The 20,433-nt window shown below is 38.4% G+C and overlaps 1 protein-coding gene across 6 annotated transcripts in view; it reads right to left on the reverse strand.

Annotated features, from left to right (window-relative positions):
• Positions 1–20,433, reverse strand: part of Pikfyve (phosphoinositide kinase, FYVE-type zinc finger containing) — a 93,137-nt gene that overhangs the window by 52,795 nt on the left and 19,909 nt on the right. For 4 of the 6 annotated variants that reach the window (XM_038338980.2, XM_038338979.2, XM_038338978.2 and 1 more), the window contains 5 exons: positions 10,316–10,454; positions 6,722–6,879; positions 3,912–4,023; positions 2,502–2,649; positions 1,820–1,987 (listed from right to left, as the gene is read on the reverse strand). In XM_038338980.2, the coding sequence (XP_038194908.1) occupies positions 1,820–1,987; positions 2,502–2,649; positions 3,912–4,023; positions 6,722–6,879; positions 10,316–10,454 (725 nt within the window). The remainder of the gene's footprint in view (positions 1–1,819; positions 1,988–2,501; positions 2,650–3,911; positions 4,024–6,721; positions 6,880–10,315; positions 10,455–20,433) is intronic. The other 2 variants (XM_038338982.2, XM_038338981.2) reach the window with 1 other exon arrangement.

Below are 20,433 nucleotides of genomic sequence, written 5' to 3' on the forward strand. Positions count from 1 at the left end.
GGTATTTTGCCTTCACGTATGTCTGTGTGAGGGTGTCAGATTCCTCAGAACTGGAGTCATGGACCAGCTGTGAGCTGCCATGCGGGTGCTGGGAATTGAACCCGGGTCCTTTAGAAGAGCAGCCAGTGCTCTTAGCCACTGGCCCATCACCGCTCTCGCCTCCTGCTATTTTTCTTAACAAGTATGTAACCTTCTTTCAGACTTATCATCACGTGGCAGCTACTACTCACAACTTTTAAAAAAATTTTTTAAAGATTTAAAGCCAGACAGTTTCCAAAAAGAATCATGAGCTTTCAATTGCAGGTGTCTCTCTTTTTATTCTCCAGGGAGTTACACCGAGGTTGGCAAAAATGTCATTTTTGAAGTCTCCAGATCCATTCCTCACCCAGCATTCTGAGTTGGGTTTCCTTCCCAAAGAATATGTGTGCCGGCTCAGCAGTCCACCCTCTGCCATGAGGAATTCTAGGATGAAAGGCTACTTTTTTTCAAACTTTTCAGGACATCCTTAACATTACAAGGGGTAAAACCCCCAGCAAACAGCAAGTGTACTTTACACTCAGCTTTAAGCAAAATGGAACAGCTAGCAGGCATGTTCAGAGGGCAGGTGTCCTGTCGCGACAGACTTCTGCTGACCTCATCCCTATCAAAAGCCTAATCTCATGGAACTGTGGCGTACAGTACAGTCTCACAAGGGTCAGATCTCCACACTGCCCTTCATACTCACCCAAAAGCTCACCTATAGTCAAATCTCCTTTCTCTCTCTCTGTGCCTTATTTTTTAAATAAGAAGCACCTTTTATTACCATGATTATCTTAATTAACATTTTATCACATCTTGATAATAATTGAGAAATTTGTTGGGGGATGTAAATGCTTCAAATTATGAAATAAACATTTAGGTTCTATAAATTTTTATTATTTTTAGGTTCAAAGTAAAGAGTAGCAAAGAATTAGGCAAGCATTTCAGAAGCAATTTAGTTTTAGAGAGTTAAATGTTTAAAATTCAAATACTGCATAAAACCATGGAATTAAGCATTATATTTATAATAAAGATGTTTTGATGATGATTATTATTATAATGAACTCCCATAATTACTTATTTTATTTTCTTTGAAAAAATGGTACATTGGGTTCATTAGGTTTATACCTGAAATTAGCTTCCAATTGTATCTAATAATATATATCTCATCCTACATTTTTAAAAAGGAGCAATCAATTCATGCTGCTATGTTACATATTAGAAAAGGTTCACTGTATCTTTCCTTTTACATCATGTTTTTGTTTTTTTGGATTTTTTTTAATGTGGTCATTAGTATTTTTGAGTTCACAAACTAAAAAAATCAAATAAGACAGCTGAAGAATTTATTACAAAAGAATTCATTTCTCACTAGAGAAGACATTTTAAAATAAATGTAATGAACATAAATGAATAATTTCCCCCATCTACACTCAAGCAGAATAGCACAGGCAAAGAGGATTTGATGTTAAATGAGGAAAAGACAAAAGAATAGAGCAGAACGTCCATGTTAGAAATGCAAAGAAATTCCACCTTGGAAGTTGCACATTATGGGAAGAACAGTCAGATACAGTTCCTTTTAAAGACTATATGCTTTAAACTGGGCATGGTAGTGCAAAGGGAGAAAATAAGAAATAAAAAGAATCAACCAAAAAAAAGTGTGGGGAGGAGTACGGGGTGAGGGGAATCAGAAACGGTGGAACAAAACCCACTCCAGATCCCATCAGCCTTTTGGGACAGAGGACGGCAGAGGACAGGCTGTAATGAGACCCTAGGGCCCATCCAGGTGGTGACTGCCTCCTACCTTTTTGGTCAGCAGGGTGAGGGGGCACATGTGGGTACTTGGAGGGCTTCTTGATATGGAAGTTCACGTTGTCCAGCTCCACGTTCAGGCTGATAGAAGCGGCTGAGTCACTGTCCACTGTGGACTGGAAACTGCTGACTGAGGTGCGCTTGCTAGGACTGGCAGAATCTTTTAGTGTTGGGAAGGGGAAAGGAATACAGGGAGAGGGGAGTAAAAACGGGTTTTATCAGGGCATCGGAGGAAAGGAAAAAAATTTTAATACACAAGCCCAATGTGCAATACCAAAATGGATACAGTATTTTCACGTTCTTCTGGGTAGACTTAATAAATTTAAGCATGTCAAATTTAAAACGAATTTTTAAAAAAGGTTTTAAAGAGAAAATATACTGGAGGTTCTGCAGAGAGAGAGAGTCGATACCACAGTGGAGAGATAAGAAAGCTGCCTGTTGCGATATTAGCTCAAGAGTTACTTTTAAGCTGCTGCAAACTAGAGGCCATGGCAACATCCAGAAATGTCAGTTGACTAACAAGCTGCCTTCAGAAAATACTGTATCTAAGCAAGATCACTACTATCACATGTTGAGATCAAGTGGGAACCATAAATCATACACAAGACAATCATTTCACCATTCCAGCACAGCAATAAGCCATAAACACTACAACCTTAGAAAGTCAAACTTACTAGCCAAATTATCGTCGCCTTCTTCAGCAATCTGTTCTGTGTCACTATCATCAAATTTTATGTCTTTAAACCAGGATGGTTCAGAGTGTCCTTCCACAGAGTTCACCGAGTCGCTGTCCGGAGAAGGTGTTTCAGAAAACTCGGTACTCTGAAAGGACCAAAGCAAACCGAGCAACTGAGCCTGAGTGACAGCATCAGCATATGATAAAGAAGTTGTGGCCTATATTTCTATAACTCTAACAACCCAATAAATTCACATAAAAAATAGCTAAATAACAAAAAGGAGGTACAAAGCAGTAGTATCATATTGATAACCATACTATTTGTTTGTTTATTATACATACAATGTTCTGCTAGCATGCACCTGCCAGAAGAGGGCACCAGCTCTCATTATAGATGGTTGTGAGCCATCTTTTGGTTGCTGGGAATTGAACTTAGGACCTCTGGAAGAGCAGCAGGTGCTCTTAACCTCTGAGCCATCTCTCCAGCCCGATAACCATACTCTTAAGATTATAATTTTCACTGCTGCAAAGCGAATGTAGCATTTTACAAATGAACATTTCTTTGGTATGTAGTTGGCAAGGTCTCACCTCATCCTTTAGTGCTGAGTGAAGATAGCATAAAATGTAGTCTAACCCTGGCAACTCTAACCCCCTAGAAAACAATCTGATTCTAACAAATTATAGCACACCACTCTATGAGGCTACTGGTCATTTCCAATTATGGGGCTTCCAACTTCAGTTTATAAATCAGCGTTCACAAGCTGCTCACAGTTTCACCATATGAATATGTGTGTATATGTGTGTGTGTGTGTATTCTTTTACATAAACCAAAATTTAAAGAATCACATCTTTTCTAAAAAATTTATCTATAGCCAGATGGTGGAAGCAAGTAGATTTCTGAGTTCAAGGCCAGCCTGGTCTATAGAATTCCAGAAAGCCAGGGATACACAGAGAAGCCCTGTCTCAAAAAAAACAAAACAAAACAAAACAAACAAACATAATTATCTATAAATAATTTTCATTCTTATAAAATAAATTTTAGCATTAAATCGTTAGTATACGATTTGTATACAGAGTCAAAATCTATCTCAATAGCTAATATCAAATTTTCAAGTCACTCTGATTTCCGCTCTTAGTCCTAAAGTAAAGAAAGTAAAAATGAAAAGCATTAAAATTAAATGACAGTAAAATAAGTACAGAAGCCCAGTGTGAGCAAAGGCACAGCACACATAGCGCCTGACCCTAGAGGGAGGCCACTCAGTGGAGGAGCACGTCCCCAGCACTGAGTCTGAGAGGTTTTAGAAACAGAGTCTTTAGGTGATTCACCCACTTTTTATTCCTACTAATGAAAACAGAATTTCGAAACGAGCTATCAGCAGTTCTTATCAGCAGTATCCCTACCAATTACCTGCAACGGTCTGTACAGAGCATACTCGTCCCTGAAAAGCTGGTCGTGATGACTGACACAATCCAGCCAACGTCCATCAACCATCGCTTGTCCAATTGCTATCGCTTGTGCCCTAAATCAAGACCAAGAAAATTGAAATTTAAAAAATCATACAGAGTAATGTATGTTGGACACATAATAAAACACTTCTTTTTTTAAATCTTTATTTCTAATCTAAGAGGAACTATCAAATGGTCTTCAGATAAATAAGGGGTAAGAAAGAACTACTGAAAACAAACTCTACTAGGTGATGTAGCAAAGGAGAAACCACTGGTGAGGCCGACCTGAAAACAGGCTCATTTCAGTCTCAGTGAGCACGCACTGAGTACATACGGCATTCACACTCATCCTTAACAAAGTAAAAACACTGAGAACGGCATGGCTCCTATACTCAAACAACACAAACATTAAAGAGATATGAAATACATGAATGAAATGGAAACAACACATTATAGTATATGACATTTCACAAATTTATAAAGCACTTTGCCAACATTACTTTGTTCAATATCCAGAGCTTATTTACAATACTAAATCATTTCCCTACACTGCAACTAAGGGGTCCACGTCTCAAAGAGACTGAAAAGTTTGACTAAAGACACAAAAGTAAAACGACTTACAACCAAATTATGATCCAGAGGTTCCCTGCTTACCGCTAGTTCTTTCTTATTCATTCTCATGAGAGAAGACTCATCTGAGCAAATATCAAACACTAAGAGACATCGTAACTTGAAAGGTGTGGTGGTTTGAATAGGAATGGTCCCCACAGACTCGTGTATTTGAAAGCCTGGTGCATAGGAGTGGCATTAATAGAAGGTGTGCCTTTTGGAGAAAGTGTGTCACTGTGGGGGTGGGCTTTGAGGTCTCAGATGCTCAAGTTACACCCCGTGAGGTACACAGTCTCTTCCAGCTGCCTGCAGATCAAGATGTAGAACTCAGCTCCTTCTGCCACACCACATCTACCTGCATGCCACACTTCTTGCCATGGTAGTGGACTAAGTCTCGGAAACTGTAAACTTAATTAAATGTTTTCCTTTATAAGAAGAGTTGCCACAGTCATGGTGTCTCTTCACAGCAACAGAACAGTGACTGAGACAGTTCCCATATGTTACACGTGGTTCCTAGCTGATGGTAGTGTTTGGGGGGATTTAAAAGATGCAGCTTTACTGGAGGAATTATGTTAATGGAGGCCAACTTTCAGGGTGCAAACCTCTTGCCCTTCTACTGTGGTTCAAGATGTGAGCTCTAAGCATACTGTTCTTGTCGCCATGCCTGCTGGCTGCTGGAATGCTACTACTGCTGTCCTGTTTAGGATTTTGTTTGTTTTCTGCTTGTTTTTGTTTTTCTTTACTTGGGAAAATGCCCCCACTAGAATGGCCTGTGGTCAAACCTCTGGAGCACTTTCTTGATTAATGACTGATAGGGAAAGGCCCAACACACTGCAGGTGCTCCCACCCCTTGGCAGGTGGTAGCAGGTATGTAATAACGGAGGCTGGGCAAGCCTTAGAGAGCAAACAAAAAAGCAGCATTCCTCCAAGGCTTCTGCTTCAGTTCCTGCCTCCATACCCTTGCTTGAATTCCTGTGCTGACTTCCCTCAGTGATGGAGTGTGACCTGAATGTTGTAAGCTGAAACAAACCCTTTCTTCCTCAAGGAGCCTTTGGTCATGGTGTTGTGTTGTGTTTTGTTTTTAATTATTTTTTTTATTTTGAGATTATAATTACATCATTTCTCCCTCCCCTTTCCTCCTCCAAGCCCTCCCATATACCCTCCTTGCTCTCTTTCAAATTCATGACCTCTTTTTTTATAGTTAATTGTCGTTACATATATGTAAGGTGTTTGACCATAGCAGCAGAAATTGTAACTAAGATACCCATCATTATGTACTTTAACCCTCTGTAACCTTAAGCTAAAATAAATTCTTTCTTCTATAAATTTCCTTGGACATAGTATAATATTACAGCAACAGAAAAGTAGCTAACACAAAAAACAGCAGATCCTGTCTGTCATATGTTTCATATGTGATCTCTGAGACAGACTAGGTCCCTCCAGAAATGAGTTATGTATGGACTCAATTCTCAATCCAGGTTGCAATGTCTGGATTACAGAATAGTGACAAGAAAACCCTTTGACCTTAGACTCTAGCTAGCTATATTCTCCTATCCAGCTTTGCTAGGGATCCATCTGAAGAATTACTGCATATTTCAGGTTCTGTGTGTTTGTGCGCACATGGGTGCTCACATGGTGAAGCAAGCAGTTGAATCAACAGGAAGTGTCTTCCTCAATTGATACCCACCTATCTTTTGAGATGGGTATCTCACTAAATTTGGAGTTCATCAATTACACTTAGACCAGCTCACCAGTTGAACCTCTGGCCTCTGCCCCCGGAGCTGGGTTACAGGAGTACATTGTTGCACCCAGTTTTTCCCATGGGGCTTTTCACCACATTAGTCCTCCTCTTATAGCATGTGGATTTGGTTAGTCCAACACAGATCTTCCGGCTTGGGAACAAGTGCCTTCACCCACTGATTCATCTCACCAGATTCAAGTCCTTGTTTTTAAGTATAGTTTATTGTGACCCCAATCAGGTTCCTTGCAAACATTTTCATCAGATGAAGGAAGCTGAAGAGCTTGTTCCTCAAACCATCAAACCCATAAAACATCATCATAACTTATTCACAAAAGATACCCTTACATCTTCAAATATACACCCTAGTCATTAATAAGCAATAAACTAATGAATAATTTCAAAACATCTTAAAATTATAATACCTTGTAGCAATGTGTCCATTTCTGATTAGCCAGTTGACTAACTCCTTTCCAACAATGCAGTTGGGATGTGTTCTCAGCCAGTAGCGGTGATCCTGGAACTCCATCCCGCTGCTGTGATGGCAGATCTTCTTCCACAGCTCTTTTAGCTGGACACTGTCCTACAATCACATGGAAGCAGTTAGTCACCCTGAGAGGGGTGCTGGGGACCTGTGCAGAGGCGTTCCTATGATTGTGAGCTCAGAAGGAATCTCGGTCTGGAGTCCCTCACAGCTGCTACCTGATAAGTTATTCAGTATAAATGGCACATGCATGGAAACAGCTTCAATTTGACTCATTTGGGTTTTTTTTTCTCTTCAAAACAAAATATTCCAAATGTTCCTCCTTTTTCAGTCAATGGCACATATTACTTGTCTCTCAGTTAAGCACACAATACATTCTATGGAGACAAATCAAGGTAGACAAAGACGACAGTCAATTCCACTAACCTAGTTAGAGTAGCCTCCACTCCACAGATTCTAGATGTCCTCCCATTATTCTCAACTGACCAGTAAATGTTTCTTAAGAAAAGTCTTTGTTAAATAACTTCCTACTCAAGAAAACGTTCAAAGAAGTTCATGAACTACAAGTTCAAATGTAAACGTGAAAGGACAGATGTTAGAACAAGGTCCAAAATATGGAGAGGTGTGAGAATTCTGAGTGCTTATGGGAAAACTCCAAGAAAACAAGGCAAGAGTCTTGTGACCTTAGTTTCTTTAAAACATGGAAATGTTCCTGGAATGTGTGTTTATATAACAGATATAGCAGATAGGAGTTTAATTCAGATTATTCATCATAACTGGCTACTATTATTTATTTATATGCCTCTAAGGGGAAAACATGTTTTTGCCACATGAGACTTGATCTCCACGTGTGGCTTGCTCTGAGTGTACATATCTCATGTGACTCTTCTTACCCTCAGAATATAAATTCGTCTGATGTTCTGAATAAAGCTGGCAATGGCATGAGACTTTAACCTGCCTCGTTTTATCAGCTCCATTGTCCCAAGTCCCACCACCAGCTGGAGAGGTAAAAAGGTGGCACAGGAACAGGGACTGAAATAGGTTATGAGATAAGAAAGCAGGGCACTCACAGAAGGAGGTGAGCACGAACAATGGGGCAGAAACCAGAGAAGGCTTCTCTAGAAGGAAAGCTGGCATGGACAGTCCTTGCATATGATTTTGAGAAGAAAAGAACCACAGCAATTCGAATCTAGACTAAAAGAAGCATCTGTGTATCATGTAGATCTTTCACCTCCTTTAAGCTTACTTACTTTCCCCACTACATTATAGCCCAAAAGAATAAACCTTTGGAATGGATTTATTCACACCTTAAGAGCCACAAAGTACCAACTGCTTACCTTAACTCCTCTTGCTCTCAATAAATAAATCAGGGGAGAACATAATGTCAGCAATTATATGGATTTATGTATTTGATCCTTGTTGTATTATATTACCCTTAACTAACACTCAGGTTTTTTGGGGTTTATGTTTTGTTTGTTTGTTTTCAAGACAAGGTTTCTCTGTAGCTTTGGAGCCTGTCCTGGAACTAGCTCTTGTAGACCAGGCTGGCCTTGAACTCACAGAGATCCACCTGCCTCTGTCTCTGTACTGGGATTAAAGGCGTGCGCCACTAACTGTCATTTGGGAAGCGATATGCAGATAGAGCTTGTCAGTTGAAATAGGACTCTGTGTGATTTCTTTTCCCTTGGTGCCCTCACAAGGGCAGACAGGACCTCTGATGATATGGTCAATATCTCCTTTTGCCCTTTAGCTGGAAATGTACCTATCTGCTCTGACCTGTGCATCTTCAGAGAGTGCCTCTGAACACTTATGCTTCTCATCCTCCTTTACCTCAACTCAGGTAGAGGTAATGGATCCAGCTCCTGTTATCTTTACTAATGACTCTGTGTCTATGCTTGGACCTTAGGACCATCATAAACTCCTTCATTCATCTAAAGACAGAACTGAGTTTAATTTTTCTTTGGGATTTAAATCACTTCCTATTTGCATACAACATCAAAACATTTGTGTTCCTATTAAAAGACAAACAATATGAACTTAAATTCTACAAAGGTCCGGAACTATTAATCATATGGGTCTCTTTTCAAGCTATTCTCTAGATTTTTCTGATCAATATAATAATGTAACCAATAGTACTGGACATAGTTTGGATCCCTGTACTGGTGGCAGAGTATTACGCAGAATGCTAGATTTAGCTACAACATCTCAAATCAAAACCATTCTGGATATCCTACTAATAAAAAATTAAAAAGAGGGAGATGTCAGAACACGGTCATTTGTTGGCTGCATTCTCCCAGGTCCCATCACTTCTTAAATGGTAAACAGACTGATGAATCAAAATAACCTTCATCTAACTAGTCACTGATTCCAACTTAAACTCTATCTCGACAAATAAATTCTATTGTCCATGGAAAATGCTTTGATCCTAAATCTATACCTTTGTAATATCCTTAAATAAGATTCATATTCTGCCTAACAAAAGTAATTTCAGCCTTTGAAATCCAGTTCAAGCCCTTGAAGACTTCCTAACTCCCTCAACTGCTAACAATCTTCCTATTTTATTTCTCTATAATATATACCTGTTATACTTTTGATACATTTTTATTATTAAAGTAGTATTTCAAAGCTGGGCACAGTGGTATGCACCTTTTAATCCCAGCATCTGGGAGGCAGAAGCAGGCAGATCTCTGTGAATTCAAGGACACTTTCATCTACATAGAGAAATCTGAGGCAACACAGAGGTCATGTCTCAAACACAATAAAATTATAAAATAAAATATTACTTCTTTCACTAGTAAAAATATTCCCTCTGATCTCACTTCTGTCTTTTGAATGAACCTCTTTAAGACAAAAGACTTATTTAACATTTCTTTGAATTGTTCTTAGATTGTAGTTTGCTTAAACTTTGAAACATCATTCTTACATACATGGAAAACTCTGAGAAACTTTAATTTCAACTGTTTTATGACATAGTAATTGGTTCTTTTTCAGTTTATGTATATGTAAAACATTTGCCTAATTCTAAGAACAATTGAAGTTAGATTGTAGTTTACTTAAACTTTGAAACATCATTCTTACATACATGGAAAACTCCGAGAAACTTTAATTTCAACTGTTTTATGACATAGTAATTCGTTCTTTTTCAGTTTATGTATATGTAAAACATTTGCCTAATTCTAACTTCAATTCTTGTATTAGATAAATGATTTTGTCAAATGAAAGGGGGAAAGAAAACAGTAATACAATGAGTATGAGAGAGTATTTACCCAGTTTCTCAGGTGATGCTAGTAAAATAAAGGTTAAGCTAATTCATTCCCTGTCTAATTCGTAAACTTTATTTTTTTAGAGCAACACCCCACTTATCCCAAACGAGCCTCAAACTCAAGATTCTCCTGCCTCCGCCTTCTCAGTACAGGAAATACAGGCATGCATAGCAAGCCCAGCTGACACTTATGTACGTATTTCTTTATGGGAATAAAAAGTCATCATTTTTTTATGCTCAAAACTAGCAACAGATTAGATGCTAGACTGGTACCAGAAGAATTTTGCGTTCATCCTCAGTAGTCTCTGTTCTAACGTAGGTTCGGTTAGCCTGGGGACTGACAGATGTCTCATATGAAGGAACCATAGGAGAACCAGATCGATCCAGTGACAGATTAGTAATGCTGGCTGATCTGGAAATAAAAACAAAAAGTAAAATCACAATTTTAAGTTTACCTGCGAATGGAGTTAAGTGAAATTCATGCTCACATGTTTAGGTGCTATTCGTAGTTATAAGGGTGGACTACCACTGGAGAAAAGTAGGGAAGGACACCAGAAACAATTGTTTAAGAAAAAAAAAATTTGAACAGTTTTAAATACTATAGGAAAACAATTATACAGTGTGCATATTAGTATTTCAAAGGAAGAACACAAACTCTGCTTGAAAAAATACTGGAAATTAATTTTTATAACTGAGAAAAATAAGAAATAACAACTACATACAATAACCTACGTATCTGGGTTAAACACAGTATGGTATGCATGCCAAATCCAGCCTGCCCTTGTTTTTCTATCACCCAGAAACTAGAAGAATCAGTTTTAGAGTTGAACATCCTGCAATGAATCTGATAATAGGAATACTAATCCTGATCTGAATTACAGTAGCCTCAAGAACAAATTATTTTCCTTCTCATTAGTAGGCCTGTACTTAAAATACTGTGCTCAAATAATATGATACAGGCCAGGTGGTGGTGGCACATAGCTTTAACCCCAGCACTTGGGAGGCAGAGGCAGGAAGATCTCTGAGTTTGAGGTCAGCTTGGTTTACAAAGTGAGTTCCAGGACAATGCTACTCGGAGAAATCCTGTCTCTCAAAAAACCAATACACACACACACACACACACACACACACACACACACAAACCCATTTCTTCAGTAAAAAAAAAAAAAGTATAATAATTGAGTCTTTCGCTTATGAGAATGCCAATGTGGAGTGTAAAAGGATCCTGGGGCCTTTAAAGATGAGATCAGCGCCCTTGGACGAATGGGTCTTGCATACAATGAATGTTGAATCATTTGACTATGGCACTGAAGCATGGGTAGAAGAAGCAATTTCTAATGCAAAAAGGAGGCATCAAGTTACCAAATGTTTTAATTGTGGCAAAATGGGACATATTAAAAGGAATTGCAGACAACGGATTTTCAGAAATAATAATAATAATAATAATTAATAATGCCTCTTCTAGAAATAACAGACGTAGGAGGACTCAGCCTTCAGGTATATGTAGGAGATGTGGAAAAGGCAGACACTGGACAAATGAGTGCAGGTCAACAAGAGATAGACAAGGCAACCTGTTGCCACTGGGAAACGCAATGGGGGGCCTCTCGCAGGCCCCCATGGCGATTGTGGTCCAGTCATTTCTGGTTACTGCAGAGAACATGCCTCGTCAAGAAAATTAGAAAGCCCCATGCCTGCTGTTAAAAGCAAAAACGGCCTGAAAGATGAGTTACGTGTATTTTGGCAGACTTTTATAAATGAACAAAGACCAAAGTTAAGAGTGTGTGTAAATGGCGTTTTTATTACTGGCCTACTGGACACAGGTGCAGATGTAAGTATCATTACTCCAGAATCTTGGCATCTGTATTGGCCTCTTCAGGACATAAATGTTCAGTTCCTGGGAATTGGAACCCTATCTCAAGTAAGACAGAGCACGAGATGGGTTGAATGCATAGGACCAGAAGGACAAATAGGAAAATTAAGGCCATATGTAGCCAATATTGCAGTGAATTTATGGGGCCGTGACCTGTTGCAGCAATGGAATACCCAAATTAACATTCCTGCTGCTTCTAGAGCCTATATCACTGAGGAAAATATTAAAAGATATTACAGAAGGCAGAAACCGGCTGTTCGGGCTGTACAAGAACGCAAAGCAATTGATGGCCCTTCAGAGATACGAACAACACTGCCTCTAAAATGGTTGACTGAGAAACCAATATGGACAAAGCAATGGCCTTTAGCTGAGGAAAAGTTGCAGGCTTTAGAACAGCTGGTACAAGAGCAATTAGATGCTCGACATATAGAAGAATCTACCAGGCCGGGTGGTGGTGGCGCACGCCTTTAATCCCAGCACTCGGGAGGCAGAGGCAGGCGGATCTCTGTGAGTTCGAGACCAGCCTGGTCTACAAGAGCTAGTTCCAGGACAGGCTCCAAAGAAACCCTGTCTCGAAAAACCAAAAAAAAAAAAAAAAAAAAAAAAGAATCTACCAGCCCTTGGAATTCTCCTGTATTTGTTGTTAAGAAAAAATCTGGTAAATGGAGAATGGTGACAGATCTGAGGGCTATCAATAAGGTTATTCAACCTATGGGCTCTCTGCAATCTGGAATTCCTCTGCCCTCTTTATTACCAAAAGGATGGCCTCTCATAGTTATTGATTTAAAGGATTGTTTCTTCACTATACCTTTACAAGAAAAAGACAGAGAAAAGTTTGCCTTCACAGTGCCTACTTATAATAACTCTCAACCTACAAGGAGATACCAGTGGACCGTCCTCCCACAGGGCATGTTGAACTCTCCTACCCTGTGCCAATACTTTGTAAATCAACCATTGCAAATAATATGCAAGCAATTTCCCAAGTCTATAATTTATCATTACATGGATGATATTCTGTTATCTGATTCAAACATGGATACTTTAGAAAGACTGTTTGAAGAAGTAAAAATACTTTTACCTAAATGGGGATTACAGATTGCTCCTGAAAAAATTCAGAGAGGAGATTCTGTTAATTATCTAGGTTATAAAATAGGTTTGCAAAAAATTAAGACACAAAAGGCACAAATTAGGAGAGATCAACTACAAACTCTTAATGACTTTCAAAGGTTGTTGGGAGACATTTCCAGCTTTCGACTGGCTGTTGGGATAACACCTGATATGATAATTCATTTAAATAAAACCTTGGATGGTGAAAAAGACTTAAACAGTCCCAAAGAATTAACAGCTGAAGCAGAAAAGGAGCTGAGAATGATTGAGGAGAAATAAAAGAGACACATGTGGACAGGGTGAATCCAGAGCTCAGTTGTATTCTCGTCATATTGCCTTCCAAAATTTCTCCTACAGGAATTTTAATGCAGAGAGATGATATTATCTTAGAATGGATCTTTTTACCACATAAACCAAGTAAGAAAATAAAAGCTTATGTGGAAAAACTCTCTGAATTAATTATAAAAGGCAAATTGAGACTTCGTCAACTAGCAGGCATAGACCCAGTGGAAATTATAGTGCCTTTCACTGCTGATGAACTGAAAAAGTTGTGGGAAGATAACGAACCATGGCAAAGAGCTTGTGCTAATTTTTTGGGAGAAATCAATAACAACTATCCGAAAAGCAAGAGGCTTAACTTTATAAAGAGAACTTCTTGGATTCTTCCTCGAATCATCCGTGATGCTCCGATAACTGGAGCACGTACATTTTATACTGATGCTAATAAATCAGGGAAGGCAGGTTACAAATCAGAAGATTTGAGTAAGGTGGAACAAAGTCCTTATGATTCTGTCCAGAAGGCAGAGTTATATGCCATTCTTATGGTGGTAAGGGATTTTAAAGAACCTCTTAATATAGTTACTGATTCACAATATTCAGAAAGAGTTATCTTACATATAGAAACTGCTGAATTTATACCTGATGATACAGAACTAACCTCATTGTTTATCCAGGTACAAGACATGATCAGGAACAGGCTTTGCCCTATGTATATAACACACATCTGATCCCATATGGGTCTGCCAGGTCCTCTAGCACAAGGTAATGCAGAAATTGATCAATTGTTGATTGGTAGTGTGCTGCAGGCCTCTGAATTTCATAAAAAACATCATGTCAATAGCAAAGGCTTGAAGAAAGAGTTTTCTATTACATGGCAACAAGCTAAGGAGATTGTAAAGAAATGCGCTACTTGCTCTTTTTATAACCAAACACCACTGCCTGCAGGGGCTAATCCAAAGGGCACTCAAAGGAATGAAATCTGGCAGATGGATGTGTTCCACTTTGCAGAATTTGGCAAATTAAAATATGTACACCACACCATTGACACTTATTCAGGTTTTCAATGGGCAACTGCTTTACGCTCAGAAAAAGCTGATTCAGTAATCACTCATTTATTAGAAGTTATGGCCATCATGGGTATACCTGCACAAATAAAGACGGATAATGGTCCAGCTTGTCTCTAGGAAAATGAAACGGTTTTTTGCTTATTACAACATTAAGCATGTTACAGGTATACCATACAATCCTACAGGTCAAGCAGTCATAGAAAGATCAAATAGAACTATAAAGGATATGTTAAGCAAACAGAAAGGGGTGGAAAATACTCCTAGAAATAGGTTACATAGTGCTTTATTAACCTTGAATTTTCTCAACGCTAATGAGAAGGGGACAATGGCTGCAGAAAGACATTGGATAATGGAAAAGTCTGCTGAATTAAATCAACCAGTTTATTTCAAGGATGTGCTGACCTCGCAATGGAAGCCAGGAGATGTGCTACGCTGGGGAAGGGGTTTTGCTCTTGTCTCCACAGGAGAGGAAAAATTGTGGATACCATCAAAATTAATAAAGGTTCGGTTTGAAGAGGAGAAGCCCCTTGGAAAAGAAAAATAATTCATTCACAAGGATGATGATCATACTGATGGTAAGAAAAGCATATAGGTTGGGGACAGGGTTCTTTTCTTATCTCCACAGGAAACCACTCATCTTCAAAGAACTTAAGGGACCCTGGATATTTAAATACTGATGGATGGACACTAGTTACAACCTAATATGGATCAACACAGAACCTGAATAGGTTTAGTAAGTATAAAACGTTTTTTACATATATATATATATATATATATATATATATATATATATATACACACATATATACACACACACACACACACACACACACACACATATATATATATATATATACACATTACTGTGCTTTTATTTATATGTATGTAGAGCTGGTTTTGGAGTTGGACTATGGCTCAGTCCCTCTTCAATTCCAAGCCTGTTGATAAGAGATATCTCAGAGTTTCTGTCTCAGGTCAGCAGCCATGAAATGGGACAGAATAATAATAATAATAGTAATAATAATAATAACATAATAATAATAATGATACTTGATAAACTTTCTTTGCCTTTCCTCATATCTGTGTCTGTCTTTATTATACCTTCCATCAAATATATATGTCTGTATATGTCTTTGTAGATAATGTTTACCTTTCCTGTAACAAACAACAAATTTTCCTTCAGTAATCTTTGAAGTTTCCAGGATGAAGATGGGGCCCCACAACATCAATTTCACCTGGTTACTATGACGTCATGTTTTTAATAGCGCTAAAATTAGACCTGTTTTTTGGTACCAACTACACAAGACAGTTTCAAATGGTGCACAATTTTGACAACACTCTGGACGGACCTCCTCAAAACACTCAGAGGCTAGTTACAATTTCCTCGACCAAATGTTATTCTGGGAATTTTACCATCATTTGCTTTCACGGGACCCCCTGAGAAGAACATCACCCCCATGTCAGCTGGAAGCAATCTTAGAGGACAACGCCCCCTCTCCCAACAGAGTTTGCCCTCAGGTTTAAGGACATCATTTAGTAGTAGGTATAGGGTTGAGGGGATGGGGGAGGTATTATATGGACTCAGGGGTGTTTATGAAAAAAAAGGGGGGGATTACCTGGTTTGATGGGATGATTGGTATTTGTGAATTATTGTTTTTAGAAAATTGCATTGTTGATTCTTGTATATTGAACACTGTATGTGAGTATGCTTCTACCTCTGTTTAAAATAATTGTTATATTGAGATATTTATCATATTGCAATGTACAATTCTACCTCTGATATTATTTATGTAATGACATTGTTTACGTTTGGGGATATTGTCCTCATTTATTGCACAGTTGTTTATTCTCTTAATCTCCAAGTTATATAGGTATCGAGAATTATATAACAATAGTCATATATATTTGTCATATTTATATTTAGGACATTCAGATTTTTTAGATACATAGAAATTATATTTAGTATAGATAGTACAATCTTCGACCTCTTTGAAGAGCTGTAGAAAATGGCCTTTAATCTAACCTAGAGTTTTGTACTTATGAGACACAATCACTCCTGGCAACACCGCTCTACTCCCGAGAAAATGTTGAGCACCAAAGGCACTCCACTGGGAGCTTGTCTTCTTCTTGGCAGAACTGGCCTTTGGGCAAAGAAAAGCCCATACCTCAACTACTGACAAAGATACAGAATATCCATAAGTTGATAAAATAGGATTGTCTTATCTTGCCAAGACAGGGTAGGATAGTTCTACAAAAAGTTCCTTGCCTTTGAAAAATGTTATGTCAGTTGTGTTAGGCCTTAGCCAAAGTTGGTTGCCTCAACATTGCAAACGAAACTTTGGGTGACTGCCCAGGTAGTCAGTTGTCTCTGTCATTTGTTGCACATTTTGGAAGTTTCTTGTTTGTACTTCCTGGTTGCTTAAGTAATATTATTTCCCTTCTCAGATCTTTAATGGGGTTGAAGATTAGATAATTGTAGTTACCCTCTACATTATTTAGACTCCTTGAAATAGAATGTTTAGTAAAACTTTTGTTATATGTTTCTTCTTAATATTATTTGTTGTTTGTAATTTTATATTTGTTATTTGTTCCTATTGAATATAGTTGTATTTGGTTTGGTTCTGTCTTATTTAGACAAAAGGGGGAGATGAAGGGGAAGCCTAGCCAAAAACCTTGTTTTGTAAGGCGTGTCCCCCTTCGGCTAAAGGCGTGTCCCCCTTAGGCTAATATTGACTTATAAAATCTTGGGGGCCTGTGGCCCTCCTGCTCTTTGTTTTCCTGCGCTCCTCGCTGGAACCTTGGATTTGTAAATTCCCTTTCCTTTATAAAAACTGATATATATATATATATATATATATATATATATATATATATATATTAAAGCTAGTCTGGTGAATCATAACTGCCGATCAACCACACACCTTCAACAGAGGGAAATCCCACATCATTCAAGAATCAGGTATAAAGAAATTTATCTAAAGTCAGTTCACTAATACTAAGAGGTGCCAGCCAAAACCCTAAGTCTCAAGAGGAAATTCACCCTCTGTGCAGTATAAACACAAAAATATTTTTAAATAAATCATTCAAAGATTTAGCAGAGTTAGTTAATAATCAATTACTTGCTTCTTGGCATTTTCTTTTAGTGAAAGGCTGTCACTGTATCTTAGTCAGCTAACTGAAGTCTACCCTCAGTGTGTGCACTCACTCATGCTGCCTGGTTCTCTAACACTGCAAGGATCCCTGAGTGCACTCTAATAAAGTGGCATCAAGAATAAAAGAAAATTAGTTGTTTTTGCTGTCAAAAGCTCTAGTAAATAAGCTATGACAAGGATGCTGACTAAACTTTATTAAGACAGCAGATACTGATGCAATTCTCTCTGGCCGGAAGACCTTTGTGGATCCACGCCTTCAACACAAAGCCCAGGGAGACATACAAACCAGCAAAGCTGTACCTGCACATGCCAACAAGGGTACTGCAAAGCACCTTACCTTTTAAAACCTGGCTCTGCTCTACATCCTTCTGTAAAGACCCTCCTTACAGCAAAACTCCCATCCCCAATTCTTCCTTTTTCTCTCTTTGATGACAAACAACTCACTGAGATGGTCTGTTATGGTCACCGGTGTTGTTCGAAATCCAGTGCTCAGCTTTAACTCAGCTTATGTGACACAGCTGCAGTAAATTCCTGCCTTGCTCAACACCTCTGCTCACTGCCTGCTAATACAAATGCCCTCCTGGCTTGTCTCTCACCTCACTGGCCTCTCCACCTCAGTCTCCTCTTCTGGATCCTCTTCACTTCCCACCCCTCCTCTCCCATTCACTTTCCTGATGAGCTATGTCATAGCTTTAAGCCATTCACACGATGACAATGCTGAGATCTCTATCTCTAGCCAGTACTTCTCCTCTAACCCATCTATGTGTTTACTTGACATCTCTCTTAGATAGCTAGATGATATATCAAATTCAACACGTCTAAAATCAAACTGTTACATGTATCCACCCTCCACTGCATTTCAATAAATGCTAATGCCACACTTAAGCTGCTCAGGTCAAAAAACCCTTAACCATCTTTGATGTCCTTTCTGGTTTAGCCTACATTGTATTAATTAGCAAGTCCTATTTACACATACCACCAGAACACATGCAGAACTTGTCCTTTACTAGTGTGCTCACACCCCTCACCCCACGTATATGCTGCTCTAAGTATGTTCTCCAGCCTAGGCTGCTGCTGCTGCTGCTGCTGCACCGGCTTCTCCTCCAACATACTCACTAGAGAAGTCAGACTCCTTTTAAAAAATAAATCAGAACACTGCATGCTCCAAATTCCCCTTTTTAACTTTCCAACAAGAGGAAGTTTTCATAGGCTAGAATGTCACCTAATAATTACAGAAGGACTGACTTAGTTAGGAAAAAATATTATAAAGCCTTAGAGTCAGTCAGAAAGCTAGAACTACTGACTGAACCAATGCAACCTCAAAGTATCCCCACAAACCTCTTCTAAATGACAAAGGGAAAACTGGTAACTTAGACACAACCCTAGCAAGAACGTAAGTCAGTGCAAGCACCAACACAAAGAACTGTACCCATTCTTGTAGGACAAAATGAAAACTACACAAAACTTTATAGCATTCCTTTCAAGAAGGAAGGAAGGATAAAAATTATACAATAAATCCAATCCAAGAAGCATATGACAAGCACAAATCAATGGACATCCTACTAAATAACTGGCTATCTCTTTACAAATTGATATCAGGACAATAAAGGAATTATTGCATAGTAAAGCAGACTGAAAGAAATGACAATCAAATGTAACACATGGACCTAGTGTGGCGCCCACCTTCGTTAGTTAGTCATGGTCTCACAGAGGACCACACAATTAAATCTTTAGTTAGTCATGGTCTCACAGAGGACCACACAATTAAATCTTTAGTTTGTCATGGTCTCACAGAGGACCCCACAATTAAATCTTTAGTTTGTCATGGTCTCACAGAGGACCCCACAATTAAATCTTTAGTTTGTCATGGTCTCACAGAGGACCACACAATTAAATCTTGGGGTCCTGAAAAATCTGGCAAACATGAAAATTTTCTGAATATACAACAACCAAAAATTAATTCAAAATCAAATATATAATGAATCCAAGATGTTTCTAGCAGCCATCACTCAGCACCCACATGATTGTTCCAGAGGATTTGACACCCCCTTGTGGTCTCCACAGGCACTGCATGAATGTGGTACACAGACATATATGTAGGCAAAACATATATACATAAAATAAAAATAAATATTTTTTTAAAAAGAGTTCTCTAAAACACATTCAGAGTCAGCACAATCTTGATCAAAAGCAAAGTGAATTATATTGCAGATAGTGACTCTAAAGACCCAAGGACAACAAAACAATAAAAAAAAAAACCCAGCAAGCCGTGAACACACTGTTATATAAAGAAGACAAAGAGAAGTTAGAGAACTGACACTACCTGAATTCAAGGCTTATTATACAACTACATCTATCAGGATCATAAAACATTGGGAAACAAAGAAACAAACATGTCAATAAAGCACAACAGAGTTCAAGACCCTCAAAATACAGTTAAATGACCTCTGATAAAGAAGCAAAGGCAAAAACAGAGCAAAGAAGATTTTTCAATAAATGATACTGGATCAAATGGATCAACATATACAAAAAGAAATATAAAGTTATGCCCGTCACAAAAAAATAATTTAAATGGATCACAAATCAAAACATAAAATACAAGACTACAAAACACCTAGAAGATATAACACAGGAGAAAACCTAGATGCCATGAATATAGTAATAGGTACTTAGATATAACACCAAAGGCACACTCCAATTAAAATAAAGTACTTATGCTCCGTAAACAATGTCAAAAACTGAAGACCAGCCACCATTAAAGAGTATTTGCAAATGATACATTTAATAAAGATTTGTTTTGTTTTGTTTTAGACAGAGTTTCTCTGTGTAGCCTTGGGAGTCCTTAAACTCAGAGATCCACGAGCCTCTGCCTCCAGAGTGCTGGGATTAAAGGTGTGCGCCACCAGTGCCTACCTG

The sequence above is a fragment of the Arvicola amphibius genome, chromosome 8 (genome assembly GCF_903992535.2).
Source record: "Arvicola amphibius chromosome 8, mArvAmp1.2, whole genome shotgun sequence".
Taxonomy (NCBI): domain Eukaryota; kingdom Metazoa; phylum Chordata; class Mammalia; order Rodentia; family Cricetidae; genus Arvicola; species Arvicola amphibius.